This window comes from Scyliorhinus canicula, chromosome 3 (assembly GCF_902713615.1).
Source record: "Scyliorhinus canicula chromosome 3, sScyCan1.1, whole genome shotgun sequence".
NCBI classification, from domain to species: domain Eukaryota; kingdom Metazoa; phylum Chordata; class Chondrichthyes; order Carcharhiniformes; family Scyliorhinidae; genus Scyliorhinus; species Scyliorhinus canicula.
This window is the reverse complement of record NC_052148.1, coordinates 237,011,137-237,030,063: the sequence shown is the minus strand read 5'-3', so window position 1 is coordinate 237,030,063 and position 18,927 is coordinate 237,011,137. Positions and strand designations below refer to the sequence as shown.

The following is an 18,927-nucleotide window of genomic DNA, read 5'->3' as shown; positions in this document are numbered from 1 at the left end:
GACTTCTATTTATTGGACTACTATCTAAACTTTATCAGAAATAAACTTAAGACTTGTCCCTGATCTAGAAAAAAAACTCTCACCAGCTCCTCACCACACAGCTCTTTCCCTTGTGTTGATGCCACTTTAGGTGTTTTGATCTTTCCCTGATGCTTGTACTTCATTACTTCGAAGCTCACCAATTCTTGAACTAATTGATCAAATGCTAAAAATATTAAACACACAAAAAATGGTATATAGATGCTTAGCCCACATACTTTCATTGAAACCTTCAGGTTCCCCTGTTCCCACACAAAGAATATCTCTTTGGGTGAGATACTTGAAGGTGGTCAGCACCCATGTGATGTACTTTTAAATATTTGTCAATATAAAATAGGGGAATTTGGTGTTGGGGGTGGGGTGGGGAGGGGAGGATAGGGGTGGGGTGGGGTGCATGGTGGCGGTGTTTGGTGGTTTAAAAAAAAAACTCTTACCTGACCAAAGCCATTCAGTTGTCTAGGATTTAAGCTGGAATATATCAGGAGGCGAGTTAACTCACAGTGCCCTATGCAAAAATAAGAATGTGGGAAAAAGGGACAAAGTTAAGATTGAGCAGGACTATTTATTATTGCATTCAGCTAAATCATGCTCTGTTTTGGTTTATTATATATTTGACCGTGGACTGATTATGACTGGGGATCTGTCATTTCTTACAGATCAAGGCATGCACAATACTCTAAAGAACAATATTTGGATGGTTAACGCATGGAAATGCACTTTTATATTCAAAACCATTAAAGTTGGAGTGCAAATTCTAAAATTTAAATTTCTTTCCCGAGTTTATTATAACAGTAGAGCCAGTCAGTTTGTAAGTCAGCTTCAAATCACAAAGACAAAGGGGCATTTGATTAGCTGTCACACTGACCACTGAAGCACTGACATGAGGGTCTTTTTAGATAGGAAAACAATGTTAGGGAGGTCATTGGTCAGAGGACAATTTAAGGGGAGAGATTCTCCAGTCCGTCCGTCAGTCATGTTTTCCCGCATGGCGCTCCCTCGCCGGCAGAGAGATTCTCCGTGTCCACCTCACTGATAGACCCAGACTGACCACCCGAACCCTCATCATTGATCATCCCCTGACTCCCCACTGACCCAGCCCCACTGACCATCTACCCCCCACTGACTCCACCCCACTGACCACCTGACCTCCCCACTGACCACACCCCCACTTACTACCCAACCCTTCACCATTGATCATCCCCTGACTCCCCACTGACCCAGCCCCACTGACCATCTACCCCCCACTGACTCCACCCCACTGACCACCTGAACCCACCCACTCACTGACCACACCCCCACTGACCACCCAACCCCCCACCATTGATCAGCCCCAGTGAACATCCAACCTCTCCCACTGACCACATCCCACTGACCACCTGACCTCTCCACTGACCACAGCCCCACTTACTACCCGAACCCCGACTATTGATCATTCCCTGACCACCTAACCCCCCCATTAACCCCTCCCCACCGACCACGACCACCCCACTGACCACTCGACACCCCCACCACTCGATCCCCTGATCACCCGGCCCACACCCGACCTACTAACCCCCCCAGTCCCCAATCCTGCCCACGTATCTTCCAAACTAACCTTTTCTCTGGTTTCTCAAAATGGCTGGACCATTAAAATTACTCGCTTTGCAGCTTTTGCTGTAAAATCGGGATGTGACCTCCTAACCTTCAATTCAGCGGCCACCACACAAGGACTTGGAAACCCACTAAACTGCACAGTTCTCACCCAGCCTGAGTAGGAAAGTCAGCCAAAAAAGGAGCATCTAGATTTTGTTAGAAAACTGGGAGTGGAGTGGCAATCTGACTGATTGCCACTCCACAGAAGTTACAGGCCATTAACTCTGTTTCTCTCTTCATAGATGCTGCTAGACCTATTGGGTGGCACTCATCATCCCGCTGCACCAGATTTCTGTGCGCCATGCCCCGGGATTCTCCATCTCGCCAGCCAGCCAATGGGGTTTTCCATCGTGGGCAGCCCCACACCGTCGGGAAATCCCCGGGCTGACAGCCCATTGAATATTTCCGAAACCATTCGTTTTTATTTCAGTTTTACAGCATCCGCAGTATGTTGTTTCTTTTTATTTGATGGTATTTGTTAGAGGCCAATTATCTCAGCACCAGGGCATAGCTGTAGGATTTCCTCAGGGCAGTATCATAGGACCAGCTATTCTAGCTGCTTCATCATACAGTCAGAAATTGGATGTTCGCTGATGATTGCACAGTGTTCAGTTCCACTCACAGCACCGCTGATACTGAAGAGACCAGTGTTGGGCAGTGATCATCTCCAAAACCTCCTTCGACATTCAATGACATTACCATCACTGAATCCCATATTGTGGCGTCATCATTGACCGGAATATAAACTGGATCTGGCACATAAATACTTGGCTACAAGAGCAGGGAATTCTGAGTAAGTAACTCACCTCCTGACTCTCCAAACCCTGTGCACTGCCTACAAGGCCTGTCTACATGAGCACTGTCTACAACATTTAAGAATTTCTGTACCATCCAGGACAAAGGAACCACCTTGAATGGCACCCCATTTACCATCTTAAACATTCATTCCCTCCACCACCACCAGCACACTCTGGCAGCCATGTGTACCACCTCAATGATCCACTACAGTAACTTGCCAAGGCTGCTTTGACAGCTCCTTCCAGATCTGTAACCTCTATTGACTAGAAGAACAAGGGAAGAGGCACCTGGGAACAGCACCATTTTGCTCCAAGCTTCCATGACTATTGTCATTTCTTCAATGTTACTGGGTGAAAACCTTGTAACATCCTACCTAGCAGCACCAACCAGCTTCCCTCCAATTCTTTTGTAGCGGGCACAGGCAATTCCTTTAGGTTCACAGTCCTTTTAAACTTTTTGCACTGCTGCTCCTGTGAGATAATTTAAAAGGGACTATTTGGTGTGTGGCCTTCATGAACACATTCAGGTCTCTGCACAGATATGCAACTTAGAGGGAACATTGCTGTTGGTGTACCTGAATCATATGGACTGCAGTGGTTCAATAGGGTAGCTCACCACCACAGTGTGAAAGACAATTAAGGATGGGAGATAAGTATTGCGCTTAGCAATGACGCTCATGTCGCATGACTGAATGTTTTAGAAAGCCAGCTGGCCCGGACTGCTGCTGTGCTTGTTGAGATGTGCAGCCCGAAGTTGGGCCTTCTAGACTGATTGGCAAAGTTGATTTTGAATGTCTGTTTTGTGGTGGCTTTTATTTCAGCTTTGTGGCCAACAGAACACTTTGGTGGTCAGTGACAGATGAGTCAGGTGGTCAGCAAATAGCAGTGGCCACTCTCTGGTTTCTTGTGATGGTTCAAACTCTTATGATGGACAGCTGCAGAGTAAATGCATCATAAAATCCTTACTGGTTGTGATACATCTTTGAATTCGAATGCAGTGCCCGCAAAGTGACATGTCTACAGTGAATGGCACCCTGCACAATGGTGAAGCCTACTATCCTGGTAAGCCACATGCCTGCTCTGTTTGCTTCTCTCTGACATGAGAAAATTAAATATATTCAGCTCTCTTTGCACAAGGAGTCTCAGTGACCTCTCTCATGAAACATTAAATGACAAACTGGGAGATTGTGGAAATATAACCTGTCCCAGCCTTGAAGGAACCTGACTCCAAAATTTGTATTTTCACGGTGACCGTCACAGCCACTGACAATGCCCAGCTCTGAGACTGCAATTCTGCTTGCAATGTTCAAGTGAACACCTCCTTAGTGAAGCAGATACATCACATAAGTGGTTACTTGGTGAGGTTGGAGAATTGCTTCCTGAGCAACCTGGGTGGATATTCCCTCGTGCTGAGAATGTTTCACCCCTCCTTTTCCTCCTCCCTCTTTAAGTAGCTTGTCCTCCTCGGTGTTGGTTTGCAGTCAAAAAAGTTAGAAAATACTGCATCTCTGACTAGGAGCAAGAGGTTTGAGCAGAGCCCTTGGAGTTAGAAATAAAGACCTTCACTGTCCTTACTGAATCAGATAAACCATTTTGTATAACTGTAGAAACAGAATTACAATGCATGGTTATCCTGTAGCCAAAAGTAAGTGCATAATGTAACATAAGGAATAGGAACAGGAGTAGGCTCTAGAGCCTCTTAAGCCTCCCTCATCCAATAAGATCATGGATGATCTTTGACTTCAACTCCACCTTCCTGCTCAATCCCCATGTTCCTTAATTTCCCTAATGTGTATCAATCTCAGCTTTGAATATACTCAATAAATGAATATCCACATGCCTGTGGGGTACACAGTTCCAAATTCCACAACCCTTTGAGCGACGCTGAGGCATAAAACTTGAGAATGTATAGAATCATTAAAAAAATGTTTTAAAGTACCCAGTTACTTTTCCAATTAAGGGGAAATTTAGCATGACCAATCCACCTAACCTGCACATCTTTGGGTTGTGCGGGTGAGACCAACGCAGACACGGGGAGAATGTGCAAATTCCACATGGACAGTGACCCAGGGCTGGGATTCGAACCCGGGTCCTCAGCGCCATAGTCCCAGCGCTAACCACTGTGCCACCATGCTGCCAGAACGTATAGAATCGTAGAATGGTTACAGAACAGAAGGAGGCCATTCGGCACATTATGTTTGTTCTGACCCTCTGAAGGAGCAATTTACATTGTGCCTCTCCCTGCCTTCTCCCGGAAGCCCTGCACATTTTTCCTTTTCAGATAATAATCCACTTCTCACTTAAATGCCTTAATTGAATTACCTCTACCACACTCTCAGACAGTGCATTCCAGATCCCAACCACTCACTGGATGAAAGGGGTTTTCCTCATGTCTTCATTTCTTCTTTTGCCCATTATCTTAATTGTATGTCCCTTTGTTCTCAATCTTCCACCACCAGGGACACATTTTTGCCTACCTACTCTGCCGAGACCCCTCATGATTTTGTATACTTGTATCATAACTCCTTGCAACCTTCTCTTCTCCAAGTGCTAATGCTTTGACTTTCACTTTTTCACATCAGGAAGCACTTATAACTGCTTTTGATGTGATGAGGGACTGTCAATCATAGCAAGAGTATTTGAAAACATTGTCCTTGGCATCAAAGTAGGCTAATGGAGATGCAGTCAAGCATGCAGAGAAAGATAGATCAACAATCCACCAAGCAACTATCTCTGGGGTAATAAAATGTCAATCACTGGCTAAAGCAATGTATTGCTGTGAGTAATTGAATAGAAGATTTGCATTTCAAAGGCTGCCAGGGGATTTCAAGTCCTCCGATATAATGGACTTTCCAGGAAGCCTCTGACACATGGCACAGCTGCTGCTTTGAACACCTCTATCTGAAGCAGCAGATGGTAGGAAAGGGTAAATGAAAATGCAGTGAGTTTTTACTCTACTGCCTGGACTTCTCTTCAGTTTTCAGGCAGGAGTCTCTGACAGGGGTCTGATGAGGGTCTCTGATGGAGGTGTGATGGGAGGTCCTGATGGGGGGTCCTCCAATGGACTTTGGGGGCACCTATGTTACACACTTACTCACTTGACCCACTGCATCAAGGCCACGCTTGAAAATACCTGCACCAACCCACATTCATGTGAATCCTGGCTGAGAGGGCCAGAGCATTGGGCTTTTAGAGTGTTAAACTGATGCAAGTGGGTGCAAATTACTCAATTACATCCTCCTGCCAGCACGGGGCATGTAGCTTGCTGCTGCCCTTGGCGGCAACCTGGAGCATCGGAATGAGCGGCGAGCCTGTTTTTAGACCGTGCTCAATTCTCCATTGGAGTAGGCAGCAGAGAATCAACCTCAATATACCAGCTTAGGACGAAGCAGTGCTCTCCACAAGTTTAACATAACATCCCTTCTTCTGTACTCTATAAATAAAACCTAGGATGCTGTTTGCTGTATTAACTGGGCTCTTACCTGTCCTGCCATCTCCCATGCACATACCTAGTTCTCTGTGCTCCTGCATCCCCTTTAGAATTATACCCTGTTTTGATATTGTCACTGCCTGTTCTTCCCACCAAAATGAATCACACCACACTTCTCTGCATTAAATTTGAACTCAGGTATAAGGTGGTAAGCTTGAACAAAAGACGCCAAGGACTTGTAAGTAATGAGGACATGCATCACGTGCGTGTTTACCACTACTGATGCAGCAATCTCACAGAAAGGAGAGAAAATATGCAAATCTTACAGCTCTTAATGGAGCAGTAAAGCTGCTGACACTAAACTATCTGATCTAATATTTAAAAAGATTAACCTAATTAGCTTACACTGAGAAACTGATTTAAACTGTAATTTCTGTTATATTATGGCACAAGGACCATGTTGTACCAAGTGCTGTACAATTACTCTATCAATGAATGCTGTATTGACAGGTGTAACAGTCCTGTCATACAGCTGTCCGTATTACATAAGGACTGCAGAGTTGGAGCGACTGAATCACTGAGTAATCATTCTTTTTAAAACAAATGTTCCCACAGACAAGGCACCTTGACTGGCACCTATTGTTATTTGAACTGCTTAGCTGAGTAAAGCAAACATCCCATGTGACGTTACCTTCTCTAACTGTGCTGCACAAGAACAAAAATCCAAGAAACAGCAAATAGAAAACAAAGTAATACTTGGAGAAGCAAAAACAGGAGCTGTCAATTCAAAATAAAAACATAAAATGCAGGAAATACTCGATCAGCCAATCAGTTAGGATCTGTGGAGGGAGAAACAGAATTTGTGTTTCAGGTCAATGACCTTTCATCAGAACTGTAAGACGTTCAAGATTAACAATTCTTAAAGCAAGGACAGAGTCAAAGAGGAGTTGGTGGGAGTAGGTGGGAGTTGGATGGTCTTCAACATAAAGGTGAGAAAAGCACAACAATGAAGGTCTGTGAAAGGGTGGAGGGCAGGAATAATTTAACAACAAGTGGACATTCCATTGTTGCCTGTTGGATCCTACCATCTGTTGCTATTCACAGTGAATAGCATTGGCAACACAAACAGAAATACATTTCAAACCTTTTACTCTTGTGGCTTTTCATATTTGTGGTTTGCTATCATCAAATTAGGGTTCCACTGTACATATATTGGGACAATATTCTGTGGTTAAAGGTAATTTGAGATTCTACAGCAAAATAAAAATAGATTTGAAAGGTATATCTGTGCAGAAAAAGTGAAGACTATTTCAGTTCATCTGCCCCTACCCCTCAACAAACACCAACTGGGGTGGAGGGTGTTTAAATTCGGCCTATTGATATTTTATCTTGTTCATATGCTTTAAGACCTTACTTCAGTAAAAATAGAGCAAGTTATTTTAGTACCTTCAGTAAAACAAGAATATATCTGGTAAAGGTGACTTCAGATTGCAGAATTTTATTATTGTTATTAGAATCTAGGAAGAAATAAAAAGTGGGAGGAGTCATTTAGTCAATCAAATCATCCCACTAACCATTTATGCACAATCCTTTATCATAGAATTTACAATGCAGATGGAGGCCATTCGGCCATCGAGTCTGCACCGGCTCTTGGAATGAGCACCCTACCCAAGGTCAACACCTCCACCCTATCCCCATAACCCAGTAACCCCACCCAACACTGAGGGCAATTTTGGACACTAAGGGCAATTTATCATGGCCAATCCACCTAACCTGCACAACTTTGGACTGTGGGAGGAAACCGGAGCACCCGGAGGAAACCCACGCACACACGGGGAGGATGTGCAGACTCCGCACAGACAGTGACCCAAGCCGGAATCAAACCTAGGACCCTGGAGCTGTGAAGCAATTGTGCTATCCGCAATGCTACCATGTTGTTTGACATATTAAAACTCCTGAGGGAGCTTTGCTGATGGTTTAGTTCATAAAGGCCTCACCCAACAGAGCCATCCAGACCAGGAAGTTGCAGATTTAATTCCCAGTCTATGTTTGAGTTAGTTGACCCAAGTTTCCAGAATTAGAAACAGAGGAGGAGGTTATTTAGCCCATCATACCTGTTCTGTGGAAGTGTTATTCAGTTCGTCCCACAGTCTTTATTCTTTTCCCTTTCAAGTATTTGTTCAATTCCCTTTTGAAGTTTGTGCCCAAATCTTCTTTCACCACCCTTTCTGGCAGCACATTTCAGCTCATAATAATTTATGTTTCAATTTCTATCCACACATCACCTCCGGTTCTTTTTCCATTAATCACAAACATCTGTCCTCTATTTACCCACCCAATTGCCACTGCAAACCATGTTTTCTCATTTACTCTATGAATGTTCTTGATTTGAGGTAGCCTCAATGTAAGTTAGTCAGGGTGCCTGCCCTTAGTTGCTCTCTGGTGACTGATGTAGAGAATCCCACCACCAGCTAACGCCGCGCCGCCAAGAAACACGAGGCTGGGGGATCAACCCAATATCTGTTGCTCAACTCCTGTGATCTCAGACAATAACAATAACAATGCAATCCCCAAATACTTCCTTGTATCCTTCAGCACCAACATTCACCTTTGCCTATCCAAAACAGCCTCTGATATCTGCCTTGGAAAAGCTTTGCAGCTGTTGATTTGCTCATCAACTCTCTCATCCCCCACTTTGGTAACCTCATCCTCAGAAAAAATTCCACTGTCTTAGATCTGTGTTCCCTTCTGATACGAGCACCATCTTTGGTCTCCCAAGTCCAAGGGGTGCAAACATTCAGGACTTCAATGGAATCCTTTCCACTTGCCTGGATGAGTGTAGCACCAACAATACTCAAGGAACTTGACACCATCAAGGACAAATCAGCCCACCTGAAGGCATCCCATCCACCACCTCCAACATTCACTCCCTTCAGTGCTGACACAGAGTGGCAGCAGTGTGTACCAGCTGCAAAATGCGCCACAGGAACTCACCAAGGCTACTTCAACAGCACCTTTCAAATCCTCTACCACCTCGAAGGACAATGGTAGCAGAGACATGGGAACGCTACCACCTGCAACTTCCTCTCCAAGCCACACACCATCCTGACTGGAACTATATCGCCGTTCCTTCATGGTTGCTGGGTCAAAATCCTGGAACACCCTTTCCAACAGGGTGTATCTATATTACATTAACTGCAGAAGTCACCACCGGTTTAGCTCACTGGGCTAAATCGCTGGCTTTTAAAGCAGACCAAGCAGGCCAGCAGCACGGTTCGATTCCCGTACCAGCCCCCCCGGACAGGCGCCGGAATGTGGTGACTAAGGGCTTTTCACAGTAACTTCATTGAAGCCTACTCGTGACAATAAGCGATTTTCATTTTTTCATTTCACCTTCTCAAGGACAATTAGCAATGGGTAATAAATGCTGGCCTGCCAGTGACACGCACGTCCTGTAAAATAATCTATTTTTTTATAAAGTGAAAATTTTTGCCACAAAGCTGAACTAGCCATCCATCACTAGAGCTGGCTGGAGAATGTCAAACCCTGCTGGTCCTTGCTTGTGTCTGCTAAAACTATCCACAGCTCTAGGATTATCCTGGACAGCAAAGATAACTCTGAGGTTCTTTCTGCCACCTCCATAAATCTGCCCCCATTGTCCCATTCCCAACAAGTGCAAGCAGCTCATAAATTACTTCCCACCAAATGGAGACCATCTGTTCAGCTGCTGTTGGCCCTCTGACCCCTTCCAATTGTGCACTCAGCCAAAATTCACCTAGCTGTGAGCTTCTGCCTCTCTCCATTGTCTCTATCATCTCCTGCATGCTTTCTGTGAGCTCATCTCAATTTCCATACCTACCACCCATGCTTGCATGGAAATGGAAATGGTTCTTCCTCTGGCTGTTTTCTCTCCACTTATCTAAAAACTGCTCTCTTCACACCCTCTCCAAAGAAAACCTCAAAATCTCAGAGTTTGAAACTACTGCAGACCTCTTTTTTGTTCAAAGTCCTTGGACATATTGCTGCCTCCCAAACTCACGTCCATCTCTCCTGCATCTCTCTTTTTTAATATCTCCAAATCAAACTTCTTCCACTCTCACAACATTGGAACAGCCCTAACCTAAGTCACGTCTGACAGTCTCTGTGCAACATGGTCACAGTCATTATCTCTCCACAACCTCCTCAATATTTTTGCATTTATCTGTCAGCTCAATTAGCTGACCCTACAGATTTAACTTAACCAGAATAAATGTGAATGACCACTGTGGATAAAATGGACAGCGGCCCGAATGTTAGGCCCGATATAAAATTGGAGACTCTAAATTAAAATTTGGACATTTTAAATTAAACCACAGTCAGGCCTGCTGGGAATTCGAACTTGGTCAAGATCAAATACACTGAACACAGACAGACTGCCAGGATATGTCTGGGCCGGCCCTGTCAACAACACATCAGGAGATGATCAGTTCTTTTCATATGGATCAATTGGGTTGCCCAGATAAAGGTAGAGTTTGTGGCACCCAGTTACCATATATGGAGAGAGGATACTTGCAAGCAATACACCTGGGGTTGGGTTTCTGGTATCCTGCAGAGTTATGATCAGCAACATCATTGGGTATTGTGACCTAAGGCCCAAGACCTCATTGGCTGAGGGCCAGAGAACCTTCTGAAAAGGCATGAAGAGGAGTATAAAGATCGACCACTCAGGACCCTCCCCAGCGAAGACTTGGCGCAGAGGTCGCAGAGAAGATTGGATGACCAACCAGAGACGGAAGGAAGCAACGTGCAAGGCCCACCATGCGGACGAAGGCCCTGAGACAACTGAAACTCAGAGAATTTGACTTGCGGCTCGACTGAGTTCATCGATAGTCCATAATAGTCCTCAATTCCGGAGCCTCACAAGGCTGCATACTTAGCCCCCTACTAGACTCCCTATACACACATGACTGTGTGGCAAAATTGGCTCCAACTCCATCTACAAGCTTGCTGATGACATGACTGTAGTGGGTCGGATCTCGAACAACGATGAGTTAAAATGCAGGAGGGAGATAGAAAACGCAGCAGGGGCACCAGAATTAATGGCCACTGCTGGGGACTGCACCCAGTCCCAGAAGGCAAAGAGAGTTGTACCATTGTCATGTAGGAAACACAGCAAATCTTCACACAGAAAGCTCCCATAAACAGCAATTTGATAATGACCAGATAATATGTTTATTTTTGTGATATGGATTGAAGGATAAATATTGACCAGGACACCAGGGATAATTCCCCTGCTCTTTTTTAAAGTAGTGCCCCGTGATCTCTTATGCCCACCTGAAAGGATGGTCAGGACTTCGATTTAATGCTTGATCCGAAAGAAGGCATCTGTGACAGTGCAGCACTCACTCCATATTGCACTGGAATGTCAGCCTAGATTTCTGTGCTCATGTCCTGGAGGATCCACAACCTTTTAGCTCCGAGGTGAGAGTGGTACTAATTGAGCCACAGCTGACACTTAACTCAAAATATCACTTTTCTGTTCACTTGCTGGTGAAATTTTGACTCAGGAAATGGTTTGGGACACTTCAGGTGAGATTCTCTGTCCTCCCCATTGTCCGGATCTACTGTCAATGTGATTTCTCATTGAATCCACCCCATGCCGCAGGGGAACGCGCAGGCATGAACAGCTGGAAGATCTCGCCCTTTATCATGACTTCATCTACATTCAAGCAAAAATTATTCTGGAAATTCTCTGAGGAAATTACCTGAAAACAATAAGCGTTGTGCTACTCAGAGCACCTTATTGGAGTCGCCAGAAGAAAAAGAGTGCTTGATCATTGGTATCTTGCCAGCAGGGATGGCAGGAGGACATGAGGCCAGGCTGAGCTCCAGGAGGGTGAGATAGATTCCTTTAGTTCTGCAGGTACAGGACTCCTCCAACAGGACCTTCAGTGCTGTGTCTGAAAACCTGTACACCCTCTCACTCAGCCCCTGAACATTCCTGCCACTCTGCCAGCCAGGACATACCACATCTTAGTGGAAGTGAGTGCATGGCGCCCACATATGTTACTTCATCAGCACTTGAGTGCTTAATCAACAGGTGTCTATTTTAGGTGATCAATAATTAGGAGTGGAGTGCCAAAATCAAACTTTCAAACTGGTGTGTCAAATTAGCTCAGCACCCAGCTAATCCTTTTTTGCACTCTTTACCAGAAAAGTCTTCATCCCATTACCTACATTTTTACAATAATGTCTATTATTATTGTCCACATTGTAAACTGTTCATTATAGAATAAAAACAACGGCACAAATGAAATTAATTAAAAATCTATGCGCAGTTGAATGGCTTACCTTGTTTGATCATAGAATTTACAATGCAGAAGAAGGCCATTCGGCCCACTGAGTCTGCACCGGCCCTTGGAAAGAGCACTCCACTTAAGCCCATACCTCCATCCTATCCCCATAACCCAGTAACCCCACCTAACCTTTTCTTCTGGGCACTAACGGCAATTTAGCATGGCCAATCCACCTAACCTACACATCTTTGGACTGTGGGGGGAAACTGGAGCAGCCAGAGAAAACCCACGCAGGCACGGGGAGAACGTGCAGACTCCACACAGATAGTGACCCAGCAGGGAAATGAACCTGGGACCCTGTAGCTGTGAAGCAACAGTGCTATCCGATCAAAAGATCTGATCAAAAGATTTCCAAAAGATGTCCTTTAACTATGCTTCTCTGTTGGATGTACTTTGTGGGGGTAAAAATAGCGTGCATTTATAAAGCACCTTTCATGACCTGAAGTGAAATACTATGTGGTATTCAAATGCGCAAAGCAAGCCCCCACAAGTAGTATTGAGATAAATTACCAAATAAACTGTTTAATAGCATTGGTTGGGAGATTGATATTGGTCCGAATATCAGGTGCTACCAATGTCCAAGCATGGACATTGTTGGCTCAGCAATGATCATAGGCTAATGGAATTGGCAAGTCCCAGAACCTCAGAATTGGTGACCTTGTCCAGCCAAGAGATGCTGAGGACAGGTCTGAGACAGTGAAGGTGGAAACTGTTCAGCATTTTCTCTTGCCTAGCATATGTTTTTTGGGCCTCACCACTGTAGCGGAGTCAGCTGAGAATGCAGACTTGGTTGATTTGCAGTTTGTGTTCTCAGTCAGGTTGCTGCTTTTCCACACTCACTTACTCAGCTTGAATATAACAGCTGCAGACTTTGCGATATATGTGTTGGACTTCAGCATCAAATGACATTACTGGTATTGTGGAGCCCAGATATGTGAAGCTATCAATAACCACCATCGTCACATTGTCAATGCTGACAGATGATGCTATTACAACATTCTGGACTATGACATTGTCTGTTTGATGGCTGAAGATGAAACCAAACTCTTTACAGGTGTGAGAGTCTGTCCATTTGCCACTGCAGATGTTCCTCAGTATGAACTATCCAAGTAGAGAATATACTAAAATGGGAAAAACAAAAATGAAGGGATAGCAAGATGCCGGCATCAGTGTACAAGAAAATGGGGGTGCAGTCCAGTACGCTATGCATATTTGATGGCTACTGAAGTGGGGGAAGTGCTGTGTGAAGTAAGGCTAAAGGGTAAAGAAGGTTGCCCTCTGTGGAACTCCATGCATTATCTCCATGGGTGGGTCTGAATTACAGCATGCCTGGAAGGAATGGAGCCAAATTTCAGGATGCAGCTGCTTGTTAGTGTCACTGGTTATGTCAGTACTATGCAACATGGTATCAACAATTGTCCTTGCAGTAGATTGCAGAATTCTTCAACTGGCTCTCTACTGACTTGTGAAGACAATTCTACATGGTCATTGCTGGACACTGAAGACATGGTTGATAATATGTCGGTGGGTTCAGTCAAGCAAGGTACATATTAGCTAATGATTGCCTTGTCATGCTTTCCTTCATGCAACATGAATGACAGTGTAATGTACTGTGCTTGAATTTCTTCCACCCAAAAGTAGCTTGTCAGGCATTCCCATATTTTAGTGATGTCATTGGATATGCTGCCTCAACTTTCTTTAAACAATATGATCACTGCCAAAGCAGTGCACGCTCACCTATGCAGTAATTGTTGTGTGTACACTGAAGCATGGATGCAGAGAATCCCTCCTGCAGTCTGGCCTGTTTAACATTCCTTCATTGGTCCTTCCTCTTTTCCCCATCTTATTACAAAACCCTCAAATAGGGGTGTAACTGTTAAGATAATTATTAATACCAGAAATGGTGGTGAAGGTGAAATATGGTGACCATTGACGCTGAAAACCTTTTAAAAAATAAATTTAGAGTACCCAATTATTTTTTTCCAATTAAGGGCAATTTAGTGTGGCCAATCTACCTAACCTGCACATCTTTGGGTTGTGGGGGTGAAACCCACGCAGACACAGGGAGAATGTGCAAACTCCACACAGACAGCGACCCGAGGTCGGGAACGAACCCCTGTCCTCAGCGCCATATGCAGCAGTGCTAACCACTGTGCCACTGTGCCGCACCGACACCGAGAACCTAATTGCCACGAGGAAAAGAAATAAAATAGGACCCACCAATATACAGTGGGAATTTAAAAAATTTCCCCAGACATGCCAGTTTTATTTTCTTCATTCAACACTGCAGAATTATTGTTAATTTGTACTACACTGGATGGTTCTATATTGTTGGCCTCCACATAACAGAAAGTAGAAATTTGGAGCATTGGCGCGAACCAGTTTCACTTTGCACCTACACCACAGCTGCAGAATGACTGTCGTTGAAGTATGTACAAACTAATTGAATGCAACATCTTCACAGCTAGCAAACGATTAAACATTTTTAACACCTAAAAATTAGTTTCTATTACGGGATCCATTACAGTATTGAGTCTCTTAGTTGAAATTCAATCATTTTGACAGGTTTAATTCTGTGATTTGAAAGGCAAATAATTAGAATTGTGTAATACAAATACACTGGGCATGGTCTATAGAAGCATTGTAGATAATGATTGAATTAGAATTAAGAAGTTTTATCTTTTTAAAAAATTGTGTAAATCATATATTGTTTGCCAACAAAAACGCACCAACATTAAAAAAAGTCAAACAAGCCAGTGTGTGACTCAGACGCCCAAAGTAATTCACTTTCCCAGGCCCTGCTACAGTAAACTGACCTGGTCAGTATAAGTGTGTGAGAAGAAGCTGTGGATAAAAATTACGTATTTGCAGTTTATTAATATTTGTTAATAAACTGTTTACAAACAAACAAGAACGTTTCTGATGATAATAATAATCTTTATTAGTGTCACAAGTAGGCTTACATTAACACAGCAATGAAGTTATTGTGAAAATCCCCCTGTCGTTACACTCTGGCGCCTGTTCGGGTACACAGAGGGAGAATTCAGAATGTCCAATTCACCTAACAAGCACGTCTTTCGGGACTTATGGGAGGAAACCGGAGCACCTGGAGGAAACCTACGCGGGCACGGGGAGAACGTGCAGACTCCGCAAAGACAGTGACCCTAGCCGGGAATCGAATTCAGGACCCTGGCGTTGTGAAGCAACCGTGCTAACCACAGTGCTACTGTGCTGCTCCATGATACATGGTTACAAAAAGGTATTATTAAATCTCTGAAAACAAGCAACATTTGTTGTTGGAAAGAATGCGGATTTTTTTCAGATGAGCTGCTATCTGTCCAATGCAGGTTGTTTGTCTTGTGGGACATGCATTTACAGTCAATGCAGTGTCTCAACGTGTCGGGGAGGGGGCCTAGATAGAGTGCTCTTTTGGATGGTCGGTGCAGACTCAATGGGATTAATGGCCTCCTTCTGCACTGTAGGGATTCTATGGAAATCAGAACCTGCTGCTGATTTTAGCTTAGAGGCTGCACTTTGGAATCTATTTTCTATCTTTCTTTCCAAATTTATTCCAAGGCACACATCCCTTGCCTTGAAATGATGCGAGTAATTTGCTGACAGATCTCTGCAGTCAATACCATTCTTGGTCTAGCAAGTATTAGAATGGGAAGTCATGATCTTGTTTATATGACAGTGAACACGATGCCATTTTCCACCAATCCAGTTTTGTATGCTCTTAAATCATAACAAGTACATAGATTGAAGACTTGTGGTAGTTGTTCTTTACAAGGTAGCCTGTGTGAAAAGAACTTCTGCCTCAAAAAGAGATACTCTTCATAGAATCATCAAATCCCTACATTGTGCCCATTGAGTCTGCACCGACCCTCTGAAAGAGCACGCTATGTAGGCCACTCCACTGCCTTGTCCCCATAACCCCACCTAATTGTTAGACACTAAGGGGCAGGTTAACATGGCCAATCCTCCTACACTGCACATCTTTGGACTGTGGGAGGAAACTGTAGCACCCGGAAGAAACCCATGCATACACGGGCAAAACATACAAACTCCACTCAGACAGTCCCCCAGGGCTGGAATTGAACCTGGGTCTCTGGAGCAGCGAGACAGCAATGCTAACCACGGTGCCCCACTTTTAATCTAAATTACCTCTAATCTAAGATTTAAAAAGTGAGCAATAAATCTAAATGGTTGCAAAAAGATTATATTGTAATATATTAGGTAAAGAAAATGGAGGCAGGTTCACAGCTGACTGATCATGGTCAGACAAAATAGATTACTGCTTTTTATGAATGGGCAGAAAATCTAACCCAGGGTCCCTGCTGGTAGCATGGATATCCTATCTGATTGGCTCTTCGTGAACATTTTCTAAATTAGAACATAGAACATAGAACAGTACAGCACAGAACAGGCCCCTCGGCCCTCGACGCTGTGCCGAGCCATGATCACCCTACTCAAACCCGAGTATCCACCCTATACCCATAACCCAACAACCCCCCCCTGCGGGGTATAATGCGAAATTATTCATTATAGACGTGCATGTCTACTATGTAATAATTTATCTCTAGAGTACAATCGATCTCTTATCCACAAAGGAAGACCTCAAAAAATGTACCCATTCATATCGCAGAAACAAAATTGTTAAACCTCACCTTTAAATGCTGCCCAGTGCAATGCATTGTCACCTTCACTGTCACATGCTTGCAGTCTGGCTCCTTTCCCCATCAGGTAACAACAGAGGGAAATGTGTCCGTATTGTGAAGCTATTATGAAAGGAGTGCATCCTCTCTTATCCATCTCATCCACTGAAACTCCAGCCTGCAGTAGGATGTCTATGACCATGATCTGGCCTTTCACTGCTGCCCAGTGAATGGGTCGCTGAGCCGCTTCAGAGCGGCTGGGCAGATTGACAGGGAGCCTCAAGTCTAATAGGTATCTGAGGAGAGCTGTGGACCCAGTGAGAGCCACCCAATGCACAAGAGTGTGTCCTTTCTCATCGTACTGACACAGACGCTCTTCACCTCCAGTCTCTACCAGCGTTTGCACTTCTGCCAGGTTTCTACAGAGAAAAAAAAGTAACAGGCAGTATTTTTAATAAGAATAACTTATGCAATTCGTACAATGATTCTAACACTAATTATTGCTGTATTAATGAAGGGAAATCAATGCGGGGAATTAAGTTTTAATTCTGCCATGACTTGCATGAAACTTCACTTTCTTCATTAAACATTTCAAAATGACCTGGTTTATTTAAAAAGAAAGTTTTCGAATCAACTTGCGCTTTCTCTAAATGCAACGACAAAGCGTTATCATTAAATATACGAATGACACATATAAAAGGACTGCCGTGGTTCCGGTGACAGCAAGAAAAAAGTCAAATATAAACACACTGGGAAAGGGGGGGAAGGGATTGGGAAATGGGGAGGGATAAAAGCAGGAGAAGTACATCGAGAAATGCGATGTCTTGCATCACTCACCCCGTTATCAGAGCAGGGACTATGTGCTGCCAGTTTCCATGCCCCAGTCTTTGATCCCCTCCAGCAAGTTTACCTCTGCCGCCTCTCCGGGGTACTTGCTGTCTGGATCCGAGACTGGGCTGAGAGGAAAGAGCCGCCACCATCGCTAAACTTGTCCTAGTTGTGCACTCACTGAGTGGGACATGAAGTACTCGGGCCGGCTCCTCCCCCTCCTGCAGTCACAGTCCAGCTCCATCTGTGTGACCAGTGTCGTTTACTAAAGAGTCCAAAGTGCCACTGTCCCCACCCATTCATTACTCTGCAAAGACACTCGGACAGCCGGCCAGGGCACACAATATAATTACAAAGCGGACTATCGCCGAAGTACTGCCCTAAATCCTTGACAAAGGCTGTGTGGCAATGTGTTTAAATTAATATGGGCAAATACTCGCGTAGAACTATTTGTGGCAGTGGAAATCTGGAGACAATAACTGGAGCCGCCCTCTGCTGGTGAGCTCTCACCCACAGGGCGAAGCCCTCTGCTGGTGACACGAGCTCCCACCCACAGGGTAAAGCCCTCTGCTGGTGACACGAGCTCCCACCCACAGGGCACCCTCTGCTGGTGACACGAGCTCCCACCCACAGGGCACCTTCTGCTGGTGACACGAGTTCCCACCCACAGGGCAAAGCCCTCTGGGCTCCCAGCCACAGGGCAATGCCCTCTGCTGGTGACACGAGCTCCCACCCACAGGGCAAAGCCCTCTGAGCTCCCACCCACAGGGCAAAGAGCTGGTCCCAACTCACGTGCACTCTATTTTACAGATCTGTAGAAAGTCAAGAAACAGCACATCCAGCCAATCAAGTCTGTGGCGCTGTTGTCCTGCTCATAAACCATCTAGCATAAGCCTGTGCCAGATTCTCCAATTCTGAGGCTAAGTAGGGAGGATCCGTGGCGTTTTATGTGGAAAAGAACCGGCTCTGCCCCCTCACCGATGCTGTAACCGGTGGGGGCTAGTAGCTACGCCACGTAAAATACCCGGCCTCCCTGAAATAAACAGCCGGAGAATTGCCGGGTCCGTGGCCATGCATACGCACGGCGACGACCAGCAGCAGTCACGCTGTACAACATGCCGCGGTCGGCGTGGACCCAACCTGCCAGATAGTGCCCCCCAGGAAACCCCCTAACCACCCCCCACCAGTCCCCCCAGCCCTCGCCGAAGATC

The 18,927-nt window shown here is 44.8% G+C and overlaps 1 protein-coding gene across 1 annotated transcript in view; it reads right to left on the bottom strand.

Moving 5' to 3' along the window:
* Positions 1-17,946, bottom strand: part of LOC119963763 (probable protein S-acyltransferase 23) — a 97,308-nt gene extending 79,362 nt beyond the window's left edge. The window contains exons 1-3 of the mRNA XM_038793058.1: positions 17,726-17,946; positions 16,901-17,307; positions 474-544 (exon numbers count right to left, since the gene is read on the bottom strand). Of these exons, the coding sequence (XP_038648986.1) occupies positions 474-544; positions 16,901-17,307; positions 17,726-17,868 (621 nt within the window). The 5' untranslated portion in view covers positions 17,869-17,946. The remainder of the gene's footprint in view (positions 1-473; positions 545-16,900; positions 17,308-17,725) is intronic.
* Between the last annotated feature and the right edge of the window lie 981 nt (positions 17,947-18,927).